The 21,687-nt window shown below is 33.5% G+C and overlaps 1 protein-coding gene across 2 annotated transcripts in view; it reads right to left on the reverse strand.

The window, feature by feature from the left end:
* Positions 1–1,647: 1,647 nt before the first annotated feature.
* The window catches only part of LOC150104857 (ras-related protein Rab-30-like), a 140,964-nt gene continuing 120,924 nt past the window's right edge, over positions 1,648–21,687 (reverse strand). For both annotated transcript variants that reach the window (XM_090396014.1, XM_090396013.1), the window contains exon 5: positions 1,648–2,149. In XM_090396014.1, coding sequence (XP_090252140.1) covers positions 1,893–2,149 — 257 coding nt within the window. In that variant the 3' untranslated portion in view covers positions 1,648–1,892. The remainder of the gene's footprint in view (positions 2,150–21,687) is intronic.

Below are 21,687 nucleotides of genomic sequence, written 5' to 3' on the forward strand. Positions count from 1 at the left end.
TGTGACGTTGCCAAAATATAGAAGTTATTTATTAAAGTTACCTTTAATTAATATACTTTATATGCGTTGTTAATTCCGTAAACTAATTACCAGCTAAAATTGAATGAAATCTATTTCTCCCAAATAAACCTATTCATGTTTTTTTTAATACACTTTTTATCACTGTAATATTTGTAGATTTCTAACCTACTGAATAATAAAAAATTTAAGTTAAAAAAACTGAAATTTAAGTTTAAAAATGAAAGAATAAGTAATAATAAAAAACAACACAAATTAGGCAAAAATTATCAGATGGGTTACTTTAACTAGACCAACTAATCTTTTTCGTGAATTACATGATATTTTGTTTATTTTTAAAACTGAAAAGTTTTAATTATTAATCTGTAAAGTAGTAATCATTATTTAAAAAATGACCATAAATACTGGGTAGTTAAGGTAATTAAGAATTAATTTTGATTTTTTTAATGTCCCACTTGTAGTATTCAAAGTTTTTTTTTTTTTTTTTTTTTATGTACTTCAAATAAATATTCTACAGACAGGATATATGACTATCCAACAAATTATGTAAATAAACAGTTGGTTATGTTCCAACAACAGTGCAAATATGGTGTGATTATGTATGTGTGTGTGTGTGTGTAAAAATTAAAACCCTTAAAAAAAGGAGATGGAAAATTAATCTTCACATCATATAACAGTGAACAGAAATATGGGAAGTTTAAATAAATTTCAAGAATGCATGCAATTTTTTTTTTCTTATTTGAAACAGGAAAATAATAATTGATCAAACCAAGTAGCGAGATGTGTACAGTAGAGAGAAAGAGACTAGATAAAAGAGAAAAAGCCTAGATGACTCTGAAGTCATCTGTAATGATTGCCACTGTCCTTTATTACTAAATATAGAGTAAAATTAATAATTCCATGTTAAAGCAAAATTAATATGTAATTTTAATCAAATTCATAAAGGATTACCAATTTGAATTTCTTTTTCTTCTTAATTAGGAAACAAATTGCGGAGAAAATAGCTCAATAATTGCCACTACTACATTTTAAATATATCAGAAAACATCCTCATATAAAGCATAAGAATGCAGTGGATTCCTGTTTCAGCAAAAATCAATGAAATGATGATACACCTGAGATATGGTCACTGAAACTGTGATGAAAATAGTAACTTAATAAGGATGCTGTTTTGATCCTTAGTGTCTATGCTTCTTTACTACTGACCAATTCTGAAAGACAACAGCATATGTGTATGGCAGGGTGAAGGAAGACATGAGATAATCCTACTGAAAACACTGATGAAGTTGCATTACCAGTGTTTTATATTATATGTTCTCTAGAGTGCAAGATCTAAAATCTCCATATTAAAGTATAATATATATATATATATATATATATATAAAACCAATAAAATGCATTCAAAATTATTATGAATAACTGATTGATGTGCTTTTTCTAAAGTGTAAATGTTTCTTTGAAAACAGATAACTAACTTTGGTGTTATCATTATACAAGTTATCACATCACTAAAATTCATAAATCATTTTGTCTCAAAATACTGGATAGTAACATGTATACGATAAAAATGAAAGGCTACTACTACTGTTCTTTTCAGGTATTTTAACTGCACACACACACACACACACACACACACACACACACACACACACACACACACACACACACACACACACACACACACACACACACAGCTATAGTTCAAATACTAATGATTCTTTACACCATTCTAAGACTTCAAATCTTTTCAAATAATGAAGTTACTAAGATATTAAAGAGGTTATCACAGTGTAGTGCATATATTTTGAATATAATGACTATGACTAAATGTATATAAACTGCTGTTTATAAGAACTCTCTTCATTTTGTTTTTATCAAAATCTGCAACAACTCTGATCTGAATTTACTTTAGGCTCATTATTTACAAGTATTTCTTCTGACACAGGCTTGTCCTGATTTTGACTACACATTTTGGCCTCTTCAGAAAGCCTTACTGCTATTTCTGTAAAAAGTTCATCTACATTTTTTGCTGCCTTGGCTGATGTCTCAATGAAATACATGTTGTGTAGCTTTGCAAATTCTTCTCCTACATGCCGGGAAATGACACAGTCCTCACGGTCTGTTTTATTTCCTATGTAAAAAACAAAACAAAACAGAAAATTTGAAAAGCTAGTTGATGAAAATGGTACTGTTTAATCAAATTAATTTTAAATATAACATTTCTATTTAAAAAAATTCTTTAGCTGTATAGTTCTAGCAAGCATATGCATAGATACATAAGAAAAATGAATCATCTAAAATAAAATTTCTGTATCATTAAAATAAATTCACATTCAATTAAAAAAATTAAATGCAAAAAAATATTTTATCAGTTAACAACTGGGACCGGAGAATTTATTTTTGATAATTCCACCAAAGAAAAATCGGAAGCCTGTAGCAAGTTAGTATGATTAGAAAGTTAGGAATTAGATAAGTCAGTAACCATGCTCCAGAAACTAAACTTCCAGTTAATCCTGTAAGGCAGGGCTGTCCAAAGCACTGCCTGCGGGCCTCATACGGCCCATGGTGCGATTTTGTGTGGCCAACCTGTGGGTTTTGATTTTCACGAGCGAAAAAAATAAAATAATTTGAATCGAATGCATATTATTGATAATCGCGATGTTGGTAATTTTATTTGGTGTTTTTGCATCACTATATACCATGTGTTTTTCAAATATTAGATGTATCAAAGAAGCATTCTTATGCTGTTTTGTTCCAACGCGCATGCATTGGCCACTCACTGGGAACGTGAACGCATGATCAGTGTTGTTTGTTCAGCTATCGAGGCTGCGTTATTACTGCTCACCAAATTACTAGATACGCATTATGATGCAGCCCTCGGTTAATTTTTTTTTTTTTTAAATGTGGCCCTCGGATTACCAAAGGTTGGACAGCCTTGCTGTAAGGATTCACTTGGAAGTAATCAGATTTTTTACATGGAGAGTGGTGAACAAGTGGAATGGGTTGGTTGCAATCTGTTGTTAGTGAATGCATTCAAGGAGAGAACAGATACAGTATGAATCTCTTGTGATCTTTAGACTCCATGAAGGTTCATGTTCAATAATAGCAGCAATAATAATAATCACCCTATGAGTATAAGTAATAAGCATGATCTGCAGACCCAGGTAATTGTGACTCATAATATCTGATATCTTTATTAGGTTAGCATATTCGCTCTCCAGCCAAAAGGCTGCGGGTTCGGATCCTGCCATGGGCATGGGTGTTTGCAATTGTCTGTGGAAATAGTGGTGGTGGTTGCCGGTAGATGGTGTTGGTGTAGTTGCGGTCAGTCGGTGGATTGAGTGGTGGAGACAGAGTTGTAGAGCAGCTGCCCTCCCTCGATGAGACTTTGTACTCCTTGGAGGTGTCAACTAATAATAATAATAAATCTTTCTTATGTCTTTTGCAATGAACTGCTGCATATTTCATTTATGGTGCAAAATAACATAAACTATAAACACAGGATATCTGAATGAAGGCAGCTTATGCTTCAGTAATCCCCCCCCCCATACACACACAAAGAAAGAAAGAGAATCTTATGGATAAAATGAATGCAACTAAAAGGTTAAGAGTTCTAAGTATCCTGGTCATCCACCCAGAACACCTTGGACTAGAGGGTTGATCATATTGTTAACTTCAATTTGGTGGAATAGCAGTTCTATATGTATACAGCTTCTGCTAAGGACAAATTAAATCCATTATCCTATACAAATGTTTATCATACTTTTGTTCTTGTGACAATTCCTATTTTATCCAGAAAAGCAGATATGACAAATACTATTTTTATTAGCTCAACGTTTTGTCAAAGACCATGTAATTTCATATACAGAAAGTCTATGGAGATCAGCACAAATATAGATTCCAGTTTGAAAAACTGTTTAAGGAAAGCTAACTATCCCATTCTGGTTTGTTACCAGTAGTACTAACTTAGGCATTTTATACACATTCTTACACTCACTGATGTCTGCATATTCCACTCAACAGTTCCCCCTAAAAACTCTAGTTTCCCTGATTTTGCACATCCACTTTCACTTTATTCAACATTTTTTCCAGACTGAACACCAAATCCATTCAGATGCAAACTATCCTTCTTGTATTAGTCCTTTCACCCATCAAACTCACTCCACATCAATCCAACATAATCTATGCATCAAGTCATTTGCTATTATGACCTTCCTTCTCAACTCTACTCTTTCATAATGTGGCAACAGTCTCACTATCTTAACTCTCTCTCTCTCTTTTCTTTTGCTACTTCCAGTAATTTTTTCATGTCCTCCCTCATTGAAAATAATTATAGGAATGACATCATTGATATTGCTTTTGTTACATATTATGCAGAGGGCTTAGTTGATATAAAACTATTTGTTTCATAACTGTTTTTCAGTTTGTAATGAGTTCTGTGGGTGAATGACTAAAGCTTGGAGTGCTACAGAGAGCATTATGAATTCTTAAAATGTTGTGATATGCATAAAGATTTGTTTTGCTTTCTATCAAGAAAAATCATAAGTGTGAAAAATAAGTATTGATTCTGAGCTTCTAGATGGACATGAATATTTCTGTAGTTTAGCAAATCTTCACATAGTCTTCATAATGGAAATTAAATGAACCATTGATTCCATTAAGCGATTTGATTTCTAACTAAGAATGAAAAAATAATATAAAAAAAACTTAATTTAGAACCAACAGCAAACTGTTTAAAACTTCTGACATTTTCAATTCTTTTGGGGAGGGGATTAACAAATCTGAAAACAAACCCCAACTCAACATCACCAGAGTTAAAGATCAGTACTATCAACGTAAGAAGCCTGAATGGCAAAGAAATGGAGCTAGCTGAGGAATTAGATAAATACCAGATCGACATAATCGGAGTGACTGAAACAAAAAAGACCAAAACTGGTGAGATCTTTCTGAGCAATAAATACAAAATGTTATATTCAGGCAATGACAATCAAGGAAAAGAAGGAGTAGCCATAGTATTCAACACAAAATACGAGGCTAATCTTCTTGAATGGCAGTCAGCCTCAAGTAGAGTAATGTGGGCAAATATGAGAATGGGGAACTGTACAATGAGACTTATTTGTGCCTATGGTCCCACAGAAGGTTCTACTAAGGTAGAAGTGGAGGAATTTTTTGAGGCTTTAGAAAAAGCCACTGACACAATGAAAAATGAAAAGTTGGTCCTTGTTGGGGATCTAAATAGCAGAGTAGGAAATGATTGTGAGACATACAAAAATATTTTGGGAAAATTTGGAGAAAAGAGCAAAGCTAATAATAATGGCAAATATCTGTTGGATTTCTGCTCAGCACATGGACTGGTTATTACTAACACCATGTTCCAACATAAAAATGTGCACAAATTCACATGGAGAGAAGAGGCTAGGAATAAGAAAAGTCTCATTGACCATGTTATTGTTGATAGTGATGTTTTCTCCCTGGTGCAGGACACCAGAGTGTACAGAGGATTTGAAATTGGAAGTGATCACTATCTAGTCTTGAGCAAGATAAAATTGAATTTCATATTGAAAAGAATAACATGTAAGAAAGTTTTAAAGCGAATAAAAGTTGAGCAGCTCTCAGATATGAACTGTAGACTAAAATACACAAAGATTATTGAAGAAAAAATGAAAGAGTTTGAGAACAGGAATCAAACCTTGGAGATTCAGTGGCAAACTCTGAAGAAAACATTGATTGATTCTGCCAGAGAGGCATGTGATGAGGTTGTCTGCAAGGATAAAAAAATCAGAACTCCCTGGTGGACACAGGAAGTTAAAGAGGGAGTGAAGGAAAAGAAAAAAGCATATCAAAAGTTCCTGTCAAAATAGTCAGCTTGTGCTCTTAGAGAATATTGAGACAAATGCAAGAATGCTAAACACTGTGTAAAACTAGCTAAACAAAAGTCATGGGAGGACTTTGGCAAGAATATAGAAAATAAATATCAAGAAGGAGGCAAAATATTCTGGAGGTTGTTGAAGAAGCTTAGGAATGCAGGAAAGTGTGCTGTAAAAGGAGTTAGAGATGATAAAGGTGACATGAAAACGGGAGAAAAAGATATCCTTGAAGTATGGAGTAATTACTTTGAAAAACTTCTAAATGAAACAAGCAGTGATGACAGCACAGTGCTAAAAAAACACTGACCAGGCATACAGTCAGGAATACATATCCATACTTGAAGTAGAAAAAGCCATCAAAGGCTTGAAATGTGGAAAGGCAGCAGGAGTAGATGATATTCGACCAGAAATGCTGAAGTATGGTGGTATAAGAGTTTTACAGTGGCTCCACTGCATAGTTCAGAAGGCCTGGACAGAGGGACGAATTCCCGATGATTGGAGTAGAGCTCTCATAGTACCCATATATAAAAAGGGAAATAAAACTGCATGTGAGAATTACAGAGGTATTTCCCTACTGAGTGTTCCTGGCAAGATCTATGCAAGTATACTTGAGAAACGGTTGAGAAGAATTGTGGAAGAAAAGCTTGGTGAAGAACAAGCTGGATTCAGGGCAAATAGAGGCTGTCAGGATCCGATTTTCACTTTACGACAAATAGTCAAGAAAGCATGGGAGTATAACAGAGATCTGTATTTAAGTTTTGTCGATTTGGAAAAGGCATATGACAAGGTGCCAAGAGAGAAGCTATTCAATACGCTGCAGTTATATGGTGTCAATGGGGCATTATATCAAGCAATACTTAGTCTTTATTTGAGTTGTAAGTCAGCAGTTAGAATTGAAGGAAGTACAGGAAGATGGTTTAATGTTAAATCTGGTGTGAGACAAGGATGTACATTATTCCCTCTGTTATTCATTATCTATATGGATCACATTATGAAGGAAAGTGGTATTAAACATGATATCAAAATTGGAGATGTTAATGTCAGCTCTTTGCTTTATGCGGATGATGTTATACTTCTAAATAAATTCGCCACAAGTCTGCAAGATTATCTGACTAAATTGAATAGCTGTTGTAATAGATATGGTATGAAGGTCAGCAATAAAAAGACAAAGACAATGAAAATAGGCAGAATCATTGAAAATGTCAACTGTGTTGTGAATGGAGAATCTGTGAAACAAGTAAAACATTTCAGCTATTTAGGCACGATTTTTACTGAAGATGGTAAATTAAATATACAAATAGACAACAGAATCAGCAAAGCTGGTATGGTGGGAAGTCAATTGAATAAATTCATATGGAATAAGAGAGAAATTAGTCGGAACACTAAATTAGCTGTATACAAGACAGTGTTCAAACCAGTTTTAACTTATGGATCTGAGAGCTGAGTCAGAAGTAAAACACTTGACCAAAGACTAGAGACCACAGATATGAGCGTCCTGAGTAAGATTATAGGCATGAACAGATAGATGGCATCAATGGCAATATCATATTAAAAACGAGGATATTAGGAAAGAACTTGACATTGTCAGCATCCAGGAATGCATTAGCAGAGCTAATCTCAGGTGGTATGGTCACTTAAACAGAATGGGTGAGGAAAGATTAGCAAAACAAGTGTTCTCTGCCAGGTTGGCAGCAAAACGACCCAGAGGAAGACCAAGATATAGGTGGATTGATACGGTACAAAGTGCCTTAGACGATAGAAATATAAGATCTGATAATGTTGGAGTCTTGACAAGTAACAGACTGATTTGGAGGAAAATTGTAGATAGGAAATTAATAATGATGTAAATTTTTCATGTAGTACTATCATATCCTGTACACCCCCTGAGGGTACATAGCAGGAATTTGATGATGATGATGATTGGGGAGGGGAGCTCTATCACCTAAGCATAATTAGGTAAAATTATTTACATGCAGTAAATTATTGCAACAATTTCTTGTATGAATGGCCATTTTCCCTCCAATAATAAAAAATAAATAAGCATACATTATAGCATGGGCAATTCCCTTATTCTGTCTTAACATCAACAACAAATTATGCTTACATGATAAAAGGACTAAAAATATAAAAATACAGGTAACCCTCGTATAACGCAGATGTTAGGTTCCATAGAATGCGTCATTAGTCTATGAAATTGTATTAAAATATGATTTTATTTTGGATCTGCATCATTAATCCTTTTTGTCAATATTAATGCGCTTCGGTTCCAATTTCCACAGTAATAATATCTATAATGCGATAGATGAAATTTTATGAATAAAAGATTTTACATAAGTATTTCATTATTATTAATTTGTAAATCATTGCACCTGTTTTTACCTTCATTCTAGTAAAACCAATTTATCAACATGGTATTTCAGTGGTAGCTAAGTGCCAAAGCTAAATAACTTGATGAACCTTCCACATTAACTGATCAGGGCTTTAGACCCAATGTTTAATCCTTACTTCTCATAGTGTATCTTGTTAATAAGTATACATTCAAATATTGAATGAATGATGATGAGCAGGAAATTTATGATTTAGCCAACCAAACTATACTGGCTTAAATCACTAACAAAAATGATGGTATACAGTGATGAAATATCATAGCAGCTGGGGTACTGCCTAGGTGGACAAGACTGTTTTCACTGAGGAATGAAAGCAAACAATGAAAAGTCAGCTACTGGAACAAATTCAAACTTACCATCAGCAGAATTCAAGACAAGCACAATAAACATGAAAGCATCACTGGAAAAGAAGTGGAATTCACAAAAGAACTAGAAATGCACCATGTCAGCATAACTGGTGTTACTGAAATGAAACTTGAAACAGATGAGATAATGCTAATTGATAATTACATAATGTTATACTCTGGCAAATCAGCCATGGTTTGACTCATACCACATCATTTGCATAAGTTGTGAAGACATCACATCAGATAATGGCAATGATGTGGAGGACCCTGATAGGCAGAAATAAAGGTTATGATGCCAGATTTGGTTGCCGAGTTTTCATGGTGACGAGGATATTCTGGAAAGGGTCCAAACAAGATTCACAACGGTGGTCAGTGATCTTTGGAGTCAAAGGACAGATTGAGGGAATGTAAGTTGCAAAGCCTCATGAATTGGTGGAAGAGGGAGAATATGATTGAGACATATAAGCTAGTCAAGGATTGTTATCAGATTGACATGGAAGATATTTTTTTTAGGAAACAAGAGGCTATCGCTGGAAACTGTATAAGGAGGGTGTGAACAGAGGAGTGAGGAGAAGGTTCTTTGCATGGAGAGCGAGTGGAATGAATTTCCTGAGTATGTTGTGAATGTGGATACACAGAATCAGTTTAAGGCATGGTTGGATGAGCATTGTGCAATAGTGTGCACCTCCTACGATGAGTCTGATTCCATGGAGGTCAGATGTTAATAATATCATGTTAGTCCCAAGCTCAGATTGGGACTAACATGGAGGACCCTGATAGGCAGAAATAAAGGTTATGATGCCAGATTTGGTTGCCGAGTTTTCATGGTGACGAGGATATTCTGGAAAGGGTCCAAACAAGATTCACAACGGTGGTCAGTGGTCTTTGGAGTCAAAGGACAGATTGAGGGAATGTAAGTTGCAAAGCCTCATGAATTGGTGGAAGAGGGAGAATATGATTGAGACATATAAGCTAGTCAAGGATTGTTATCAGATTGACATGGAAGATATTTTTTTAGGAAACAAGAGGCTATCGCTGGAAACTGTATAAGGAGGGTGTGAACAGAGGAGTGAGGAGAAGGTTCTTTGCATGGAGAGCGAGTGGAATGAATTTCCTGAGTATGTTGTGAATGTGGATACACAGAATCAGTTTAAGGCATGGTTGGATGAGCATTGTGCAATAGTGTGCACCTCCTACGATGAGTCTGATTCCATGGAGGTCAGATGTTAATAATATCATGTTAGTCCCAAGCTCAGATTGGGACTGGCATGATATTATTATGATATTATTAACATAATGGTGAGGGTTGAACACAAGACTATCAACCAATCCTCTTAAAAAAATAAATCTTGTTATGCATGTTATACCATCATTGTAGTGGGAGACCTAAATACCAAAGCAAGAAGTGATAACACAGTAAAAGAAAATGTAAAAGATAACACAGTAAATGATAATGGGGAGAGAAGGTATGGGAAATATAAATGAAAATGAAGAGATGCTTTTGAACTTCTGTATGATAAATGAAATAGTAAATAGGAGGAGAGATATTTAAACAAAGTATGCCCACATGGTCACATGGATATATCACCAGATAGAAAAACAATCAATTAGACCATATGATACACTGAAAATGGAGGACTGCTTTCTGGATGTAAAAGCAATGAAAGGAGCAGATGCCCACACAGATGGATTACTTACTAGTGGGAAAAGTAAAAAGTTGAGTGATGGTCATAAAAGGAAATGAAAAATAAAAGTAAAACACACAATGTAAATGAACTTAAAAATGTGGAAACTAAAAAGAAGCATGCAGTTGAAGTTACGAATAGATTTCAGGGCTCTCATACAAACTTGAAAAAAAGAACATGTGTCCAAGAGTATCGAAGAAATATGAATAAATATTAAAGTAAATTTCATAACTTACACGTGTAACAAAAATTATACAGAATTTATTCAAAAACTCCAAGCCAAATATATGGACATCATCAGGAAAATAGTTAAGTACATTCAAAAGATGAATCAAAATTAGTCATAAATCATTAGCTCGCTTTCGGGGCATGTCCCTTGGGTGGCAGATAGGGGGGAGCCCACCAGATATGGTGGTCTGAATATACTGAATAAGGACTCATGGACCAACAGGACCATAAGGAACAATCATCTTGATTGTAAGGGAAGTGGTACTCCCATGGTCCCCTAGCTGGATCTATCCTCTTCTTCCTCTACTTTAAGGAAGATCTACTCACTTTAGTCGTTCTTATAAGGCCTTATCAGCCAACTCTTCTTATTTTATGACCCTTATGCTATTAGACTACTCGAGGGCTATGGGGTCTTTCCATTTCTGGCCTATATCTATGTTCCCCTCTAAAATCTACTCTTTCCCTTTCAGTATACCCTGCCATCTAACTACCATCCTATCTCACTCACCTCAATCCTATCTAAAGTGATGGAGAAAACCATCAATTCTCAACTCCTACTCCACTTTGAAGGTCTCCAGCTATTAAGCGACCACCAGTACAGATTCAGTCGACGCCGATCAACAGATGACCTGCTCTCATACATCATCCATCTCTGGACATATGCCATGGAAAAATTTGGCAAATCCAAAGTAGTTCTACTTGATATCTCTAAAGCCTTTGACTGGGTCTGGCACAAAGGCTTACTAAGCAAACTTACATCGTTTGGACTGTCACAGGACTTCTGCAGATGGATTGCCAGCTCTCTATCTGCCTGCCTGGAGGCACACCATGTGTGATGATAGATGGCTCCCTATCCTCCCACCATCCAACTAATGCTGGGGGTTCCACAAGGTTCAGTTCTCTCACTGACCCATCTTCCTTCTGTATATTAATGAAACCTACTTCAGTTGACCTCCAACCCAATACACAGTTTTGCAGATTACAGCGCATTGCACTCCTCCCTTTCATTTGATAAACCTTACCCTACACAACTCACTTCAACCCACAGAACATCAACCACAACTTCCCTTAATTCAGACTTCCAAGCCATCCTCCAATGGGGCTCAGATGACCTCGTCAACTTCTCCCTGATGTATTTTCCAAGGAATACAATATACAGGCTTTTAAATTGAATGTCAACAAGTTTCTCCTTTCCCATCCCATTACCCATATATGGTACCAGCCAAACTCTCGTATATGGGTCCAACAACAACAACAAAAAAAAAACCTATTCCTCGTATGGGTTTAAATTTGAAAGAAGGCTAGTTCAGAAGCCTTAAGGTAGCAGCCCTACCATTGGACTATCCATCGCCAGGCTAGTCGCCTGACATGGAGAACATTAATCTACTTTTAAACCAACAGAGAAAAGTAATCAAAATGAATCTATGGAAAATGACCATAGAAAGAAATTAAAAGGAACCATGAGAACTGAAAATTTTAATGTAATATATAGTGGAGTTGACAGAGACCAAAGAGCACAAGCAGGTATTATGATTTGGATTCATAATTTCCTTTCAAAACAGTTAAAATATTATAAAATATGGAATGAATGAAGCTATAATAAAAATAGAAAGAGATTAATTAACATATTTAACATATTTAATTGGTTTATATGCCCCAGAAGAAGGTAGAGAAGATGACAATATTGAATTTTATAATCAGTTATAAAATATATATAATAAAATAAATAAAAATGATCATGTAATATTAGCAGAAGACTTAAATGCAAGAATTGGAAACACAAAAATTAATAATAATATATATGGAGAACATACTCTAAACAAGAATGGTAAAGAATTGACCAACTTTGTATTTTATAATAAGCTTAAAATAATGAATTCTTTCTATAAACATAAAGACATACATAAATATACTTGGGCAGCAAGAGGATGGAAATATATATTAGATTACTTTATATCTTAAATGAAAAGACATCAAAGTTCTCTTTAGATGTTAGAGTTCACAGAGGATATTAAATAAGTGGTGACTACTTCCTCATTAAAATAAAATTAAGATTAGCACCTAAATGGCTACAAATAAGAACAGAAAGAAAATTTAAAACATTTGTTTATAAAACTAGATTATTAAATGACACAAATATACAATGGCTATATAAACAAAGAATTAACCAATATTTAAATAAAATAAAACAAAATGAAGAAATAGAATGGCTTAATATAAAAACGATACTAAATACAGCAGCAAATGAAAGCTTAGAAAATACCAAAAATTCAATAAAAAGAAAAAAAAACTGAAGACATGGTATGATACAATCAAAGAAATAATCAAAATGAAAAACAGAAGCATATCATAAATGATTAGAAGATGAAATAGATTATAAAAGAATAAGAGCCATAGCTAAAAGAGAAGTCAGAAAGAGACAGAGAATCATGGAACAAATTTGTTTTTAATTTAGAACATGATTTATATAAAATAAAACCCAATGTATATAAGATTTTGAAACATTTAAGTACAGATACTAAAGAAAATGTAAAATTAAAACTGAATTTAAATTAAAAGAATTTCTAAATTTCTACAGAGAATTGTGGACAGATAAATATTTTAAAAGAGATAACTGGCAAACCTTTAATGAGAATGAAAAGGAAATAATTAAAGAAGAATTAGAAATCAGCCTGAAAGAAACAAGAAATGGAAACTATCACCTGGAGAAGATAATTAGGTTCAGAATTATATAAATATGAAGGAATAAGGTTCAAATAAAGATTCCAATTATTTTTAAATAAAATCTATTCAACAAGTAACCCACGAATAGAATGGAAAAAAGCAATTGTGATCCTTATGTTTAAAAAATGTAGTAGAAATGACCCTAAAAATTATAGAGATATAAGTATTCTAAATTCCTGTTACAAAATATATAGCAGAATTTTAAATAAACTAATAAAATATTCTGAAAGCTTTATTTTAGAACATAGGTTCCCAAAGTGGGTGGTACCGCTCTCCCCCCAGTGGGTGCTGAAGCCTTCTGGGGGGGGGGGGGGGCTATAGTGGGATCAGAAACATTTGGGAGCATTCAGGCGGTCTAGGGGTCGGTGGCTCTTTATAGAAGAAATGAATAATATATATTTAAAAAATTAATTATTTTTGTGATTTTGCAATTAGATAATCATTTAAAATTTAAATATTGCATTTTAATCCATCTTATGCCCGTCTCACACGATCAATTTTTTTATCAATTTTCTATTTCAATTATTTAATCATTTGAAAATTTACCATGTCAGATAGAAATAGATGTCAATTTTCTATGTCAATGAGAAAATAGAGCACGGATATGTGTGTATAATAGGTTATGTTTACAGTAGCAAATATATTTTATATTTCATTATTAATTATATGAAGAGCCAAAGGCTTCAATTCAGTGACATGAACTTATTCACTGATGAGACCTCAATAAAGGTTGAAACCGGTCTGGGTAGTGACCTTCTCTCATAATGTAGAACAGTAATACAGCTCCTAGGAGCTGGGTTTCACATTATGGGTAACTACCAAGTAATTGCTTATGCTTGGACTCGTCGAACTTTATATAGATTCTATATTCGCCATGAAACTCTTTGAGTTTCTTATTCGGCTGTGAAACAATATGGGATGTTATATTTCATTTCAAAATATATATAAAATATATAAAACAACTTTTCTAATTGATTTGTACAAAAATAAACCCAATTTTATATAATTTAATATTACGATAAAAAATAATAATGGCAAGAAAGAAATAAAATTGTAAATTTTAGTTAGCACTAACTTATATTGCTAACTAGAGGGAAAAAACAAAGCAAATATTATTCGAAACTTATTATACTGTTTTCTGTGGTTATGTTTTGTAGGTTTGTTGTTTATATCTTGTGTAATTATTTTATTTATTAATTATTATTTATAATTATTCGGACAATGTCGTGGTCGGACGAACAAAATGCGCTTGCGTGCAAAATAAAAAACTGAACATGTCATACACAGGATATTTTAACTTCTATTTTTTATATACTTAAAAAATTTATTCATTTTTTGCTATTATAAAAATTGATCATGCCATACAGGCTTTAGTCTATCCATGCAGCAGACGAGTCTTAACTAGTAGTATGTCGGTCAACTATTACGTAGGTAATTCACTCAATTCAGCATGTTTTGACAAGAATATGGATGCTTGCAGTGACTTGTTCAAAGCATGAGTACGATGGTATCGCAAACAAGTCAATGCATGCAAGTCGGTTCGGGCTAGATTTCAAATCTATAAATACCTGTGGTTTAGGAATAAGTTTCATTATTTTTTGTGTGCTTTGCCAACAATCATCAGTCGAAAGTATGATAGATAAGTGGAGTCATACAAAGTGCAAATTAAATCTTTTATTTCATGAATATATTTGCAAATTTTATTACTTCATTATGTCTGAATATAAGAAGAAATGTCGAGAGTACAGTATTGAGTATTTGAAATATGGTTTTATTCAGTCTCCTATGAACCAATTATTACCGCGTGCTTGATTTGCCAAAAAGTGTTTTCAAATGAAGCCTTCTAGGCTACAAGAGCATTTGACTAAAATGCATGCTGACAAAAAGGATAAAGATTTGTCCTATTTTCAAGTACTAGAAGAAAAATATTTAAACGTCTAACTATATCAAAACTTTTTATGTCGTCCACTAAATAAGATAATGATGGATTGCAAGCTTCTTATAATATGTCATTATTAATCGCAAAAGCGGGAAAACCACACACAATTGGTGAGGAATTAATCTTGCCAGCAGTAAAAGAAGTAATAAATACTGTGCTTCATAAGCCAGCGTCAGATATCACCAGGAAAATTCCTTTGAGCAATAATTCAGTGCAAAGAAGAATCGATGAAATGGCTGAAGACATTGAAAAATCATTGTGCGATTATTTGAAGACATGCCAATTTGCCATTCAACTCGATGAATCAACTCTCCCAAATAATGAACCACTACTCTTATCATACGCGATTCATAAAATAAGAAAAAGTTTGTCAAGAATTATTATTTGCTAAAAACTTGAAAGGTGATACAAAGGGAGAATCTATGTTTAATATCATGAATAAGTCTTTTCAAGAGAAAGACATTCCTATTCGTAATATTTTGTCTGCTGCTACTGATGGTGCTCCAGCAATGACAGGGTGCCACAAGGGTTTCATAGCGCATTTGAAACAAGCAGTACCAAATGTACTCGCTATACATTGTGTTCTTCATCGTCAACATTTGGTTGCGAAAAATTTAAGTGAACACCTACACACATCTCTCCATTATGTTATTAGAGTAGTTAACAAGATTAGAAGCAATTCACTGAATGACAGATTGTTTAGCCAACTTTGTATGAAAACGATGAAGATTTCAATTGTTTGCTGCTTCACACAGAAGTTCGCTGGCTTTCAAAAGGTATTTGTCTGAATCAATTTTACAATTTGTTTGATTCAGTACTAGAGTTCCTAGAAAACAGAGACGACGAATTGCGGGTCAACCTGATTACATCCAAAAATGACATCGCTTACTTAAATATAAAGAGCTAATAAGCTTCATTTCGGCAATGAAAACATTACTTAAATTAAGGGGATATTAAATCCCACATAGTTTTAAAACCGAATTGTACTACGTATTGTATTACATACCAGTATTGTAATATGTACTAGGATCACTTGCATTTGCTAACGCTAGTGTCGCCGATACTTTATAGTTTACTATATTTGGCAAGAAACTCTCTGATTCCAATCTTTGAGTTTCTTATTCGGTTTTAAAACTATGTGGGATTTAATATCCCCTTAATTTAAGTAATGTTTTCATTGCCGAAATGAAGCTTATTAGCAGAGTATATAAGTTCTTTTCACTATACACTTTGGTATTATTAGATCTAGCTACTCACTGATGAAGCCTCAAAAAAGGCTGAAACCGGTCTGGGTAGTGACCTCCCTCCATAATGTAATAACAGCATACATTTCCTAGGAAATGTGTTTTTACATTATGGAAAATACCTAAGAATAGCAAGCTGAACTTTTCCACCTTTGCAACGAACTGCCCAGTATTGTACTACGTACTAGGATCACTTGCATTTGCTAACGCTAGTGTCGCCGATACTTTATAGTTTACTATATTCGGCAAGAAACTCTCTGATTCCAATCTTTGAGTTTCTTATTCGGTTTTAAAACTATGTGGGATTTAATATCCCCTTAATTTAAGTAATGACATCGCTTATTTGACAGACCACTATAAAATATTTAATGAAGTCAATCTACAACTACAAGGTGATGAATTGAATTTAATTAAAACAAAAAACGTTACTGCCGCTTTTGTAGGGAAATTTCTGTTCAAGCGGAATATGGGCCAAGGGGTATATAGCCACTTTTCAAATTTATCAGCAGTGTCTCTCAAAAAGGAAGATTTACTTACATACTGCCAACACTTGGAGGTTTTCCATGCTGATTTCAATGAGCGATCCAAGGATATTCTAAACATGAATATACCAAATTGGGTTCTAGATCCTTTCTCACATGTAAGAACAGCAGGATTATCAAATTTAGAAGTGGGACTCATAGAACTCACAACAAATGAAGAACTAAAAATAAAATTCAAAATTGGATACCAAGAGTTCTGGCTTCAAAAATAAATACCGACACTGTACCCAGGATTATAGGAAATAGTGCAGAAATTTTTAATTGCATTTCCATCTTCTTATTTGGCTGAGCGTGGGTTTAGTGCTGTAGTGAATTTACTATCTAAGAAAAGGAAACTGATTGCATATAACTGAGCATGGTGATTTACGACTGTTTTTAACGAAAGTTGAACCCGATATTAACAAACTTTTAAAAATGCACCAGGCTCATCCTTCACATTCATTTGTTATTTTTTCTTTGTATTTTTACTTTGTAAGTTCGAAATAAACCATCTAATACATTTAATGGTGTTTTAATTATTATAATAAGATTCTTACTAATGTAATGCAATCTCTTAATATGTATTCCGAGTTTTCATATTTAAACCATTACATGAAACTTCACATTAATTTGTTATTTTTGCTTTGTATTTTTATTTTATAAGTTAGAAATAAACAATTTTGTAATATATTTAATGGTGTTTTAATTATTACAATCAGATTCTTACTAATGCAATGCAAGCTCTTAATTGTATTCCACATTTTCATATTTAAACCATTGTATGAAACTGTGCTGAAAGTTTATTTTTCACTTGGTTAGACTATAATAAATTTAGTTTAATCCTTTATCCAAGTGTGAGCAAACAAAGTTTGAGCCTGAAAGTATCTTCAGGACTGGGGTAAGGTGTGGTACAACAACACGCAACTCATTGCAAAGGTGGAGCAAGCTAACATCACTCCTATCTCAGTATCTCCCATAATGCAAAACACATCTCCTTGCGGATATATATAATGTTATGCATTAAGGGAAGGGCCACTACCCAGACTAGTTTCTACCTTTATTGAGATCTCTTCAGTGGGAGCCAGGCCCAAGTAGAGATACCAGACAGAAGCATTATTAAGAAGGATTAAACTAAATTTATTGTGAAACTGTGCATAATGTTATTCGAGCATACATTTTACAATCTTTACATATGGGTTACGTTTCACCAAAATCAGTATAGCAATAACTGTGTTCAAGATGAAGCACATATTGGCCACTTCTTTTTAAAAATTTAATGGCATAAGTAGTAACCTATGATTAGTTGCTATTTACATCAAAAATATCAAATGGCTTGAACACGGAAAACTGTTATAATGGGGGGGTTACAAAATTTATGTCTTGCAAAGTGGGCGGTGGCCCGAAAAAGGTTGGGAACCCATGTTTTAGAAGTACACAATGGATTTAGAAAAGGACAATCATGTATAGACCTGGCCTTTTGTTTAAATTTAATAATAGAGAAAAGAAGATAATACAATTTAGAAACACATATTACATTTATCGACTTTGAAAAGCATTTGACAAAGCTAAAAGAATCATTTTATTTAACATATTAACAGAAAGACAAATACCAAATAATATTCTAAAAGCTATCATAAGTATATATGAAAATAATCAAATACAAATAAGATTAAATTATGAACTATCCTGTATGAGAGAGAGAGAGATAAACAAGGAATCTGACAGGGATGTCCCCTTTCAGCAACTCATTTTGTTGTTTATCTAAATGAAATAATAATAAAATGGATTAAAAATTTACATCAAGGTATTAAACTTCCTCCGACTGTGAACTTAAACACTCTTCTTTTTGCTTATGACCAAATAATTACAAATTCTGAAGATAACTTACAGAAAGATATTTTAAATTTAAGTAGACAGCCAAAGATTATGGAATGATAACATCAACAGAAAAATCAAAAACGATGGCCTTTAACACGTTCATTGCCAAGCTGAAAATTGGAATTTCGTGAGGTGGCCAATTTTTTTTTTTACTTGATGGCGACGTCCACGCGATAACGCGTGATCGGCCGACCAGTGAGGGTGCGCATCACCTGATATCGCGTGATTGTCAATGAACGTGTTAAGGAACAAGATCCAGTAAGAACTAAAATAGTAATAGATAAGATTTTTGAACAGGTGAATTCATTTAAATACCTAGGATGTATGATTACATATGAAAATGAAAAAGACATCAATCTAAAAATTGCAAAATATTTAAAAATAACAGGTGTAATTAACTCTATATTTAAACCTAACCTAGTTCAAAAACAAACCAGACTAAAAGTATACAATACATTAGCCCAGTCCTATTGTATGGAAGTGAAATCTATTTGATCACAAAAGAAATGAAAAAATTATGAAAGAATTGGATGGAACATGTTGAAAGAATGAAAACAGAAATATTACCAAAACAAACCTTAAATTACAAACCATTAGGAAACAGAAAACCAGGACGTCCTCTTAAGAGATTCGACGATGACTTCTAAGGCTGGAACAGGCCACTTTGCCTAAATCCTTGACAAGCATGATGACGATCATTTGCTCATATCTTAGTCGCAGCTGAAGTATATGCTATTACACTATTAGAGTTCAAAGGAGCAATTGTAAGTCACATAGATTAAAGAAAAAAATAAAATAAAATAATTACCACATTTTTTGGACGATAAGACACACCCCAAATTTATGAGATGATTTTTAGAAAAAAATATTTTATTATATAAAGATATTTACAAATTCTTACTTAATTTTTATTTATTGTTACAATCATTTGTATTAGCAATATTCAGTTCATCTTCACTCTTGGTACTATCACTCATCTCGTTAATGTCACCGTTCGTATTACTTTTGTCTGAACTATTGTCATCACTCCCTTCAAAAACTGTCATCTTCGGTACCATCCATCGCATTACTTATCCCGCATTTCTTAAACGACTTTATAATCGTCCTTCTTTCACAGCTTCCCATGAATTTTTCACCCAGGTACATACATACTTCTGAAATTGTTGGCTATTTCATACATCCTGTTGCTGTAATATCATGATTTGGCTTTGCCATCCATTTGTTCCACTCTTTCTGCATAAAATTTTTGAATAGTTTATTAATAGATCCATCCAAGGGTTGTAATTGACTTGTAAGGCCTCCAGGAATGACAACTAATTCTGTATTCATTTCTTTTAGAAGCTTCTTGGTTGATTCTGTTTTATGCGCTCTGAATTGATCCCACACTAACATCGCAGGCTTTTTAAACAATGCACCTGGACGTTTTGTCCATATCTTTTGTATCCATAATTTCATTCCTGTTTTGTCCATCCAGCCTTTATTTTGAACATGGATAATAATGCCACGAGGAATTTCATCTCTCAGCAACATTTTTCTCTTGAAGATTAGCATGGGGGGGGGGGGGGGTAGTTTTGTTCCATCCACACAACAAGATAAAACTACAGTGCAGCGAGTTTTTTCGTGACCTGTTGTTTTGATCACCATTGATTTGGTGCCTTTTGAATCTACTGTCCGATTTGAAGGAACATCAAAAATTAGAGGCACTTCATCCATGTTTGCAATTTGATTAAGCTCAAAGTTAAATTTCCTTCTCGCTGATATGAACAAATCTATGGAATTCTATAATTTTAGCTTCATAGTCAGCCGGCATTTTTTGGACGCATGCATAACCCATGTCTTTTCATAAATCTAAAGCACCAAGACAGTGATCTGGTACCCAATTTTTCATTTGTACTTCTAATTCTGGCCATTTTTCTAGGTGCAAACCGAAAGTTTTCTTGTGTTTACATAGCAATTTTAATTGTTCTTGTTTCCTCCACTCATGAACCATTTTTTCTGTTGGTGGTGAACTCTGTGCCTAGTGTCAACAACATGAGAAGCAAGGCCAGATTTGTTAGATTCCAAAACAAAGTAATACAATCTTGATCTTCTTCAATTCTAATTAACACAGAATAGCCAGTTTGTCCAAAATAGGAGAAATGACATGAGCAGGGTACTTGACACCTGGTAAGGAAAGAGATGGTAATGCATCCTTTATTGATGATAAGTAGGTAAGAAGGAAGACAGTTTCCAAGCTGGTTTGAAGGAAGTAAGTGCATAGAATGAATTTGCAAAGAATTTGTGCTATTTGTTTGGAGGCTGGTATGGAAATTCTTTTTGCAATGGATTTGTAGTCTGGTAGAAGGATGATATCTATCAATTTTTTTGTTGTAGACTGGGTTATGAAGAATGTGATGTAAAATACAAAATGAATACAATGGAACCTAACAGATCAATTACATTATTAAGATTTTGCAGATGACATACGTCTATTAGCACATGTACAAGAACATACAAAATAAAAAATGATAAAACTAAATGAATAGGCTTCAACAGTTGGATTAAAAATAAACAAAGAAAGGCAAAATGAACATAAACAACTACTAAAAGGAGACAAACAGTACTGGTTGATGGAACTCTAGAAATTAGAAAGCTTTATCTAGGATCAATAATAAATAAACAAGGAGGAGCAGAAAAAGAAGATATAAAAAAACAATATGTTGGGAAAATTATAAAAATCAAAGGAAATAAGTTTAAAACAATAAAATCAGACTATTCAGCATGTCAAATCAGTTTTACTGTATGGGTCAGATATATGGGCAATAATAAAAGTAACTCAAAATAAATTATAAATATTTGTAAATAAATGC

The sequence above is a fragment of the Typopeltis vanoorti genome, chromosome 7 (genome assembly GCF_054136105.1).
Source record: "Typopeltis vanoorti isolate ZY-2024b chromosome 7, IOZ_Tvanoo_1.0, whole genome shotgun sequence".
Lineage (NCBI taxonomy): Eukaryota > Metazoa > Arthropoda > Arachnida > Uropygi > Thelyphonidae > Typopeltis > Typopeltis vanoorti.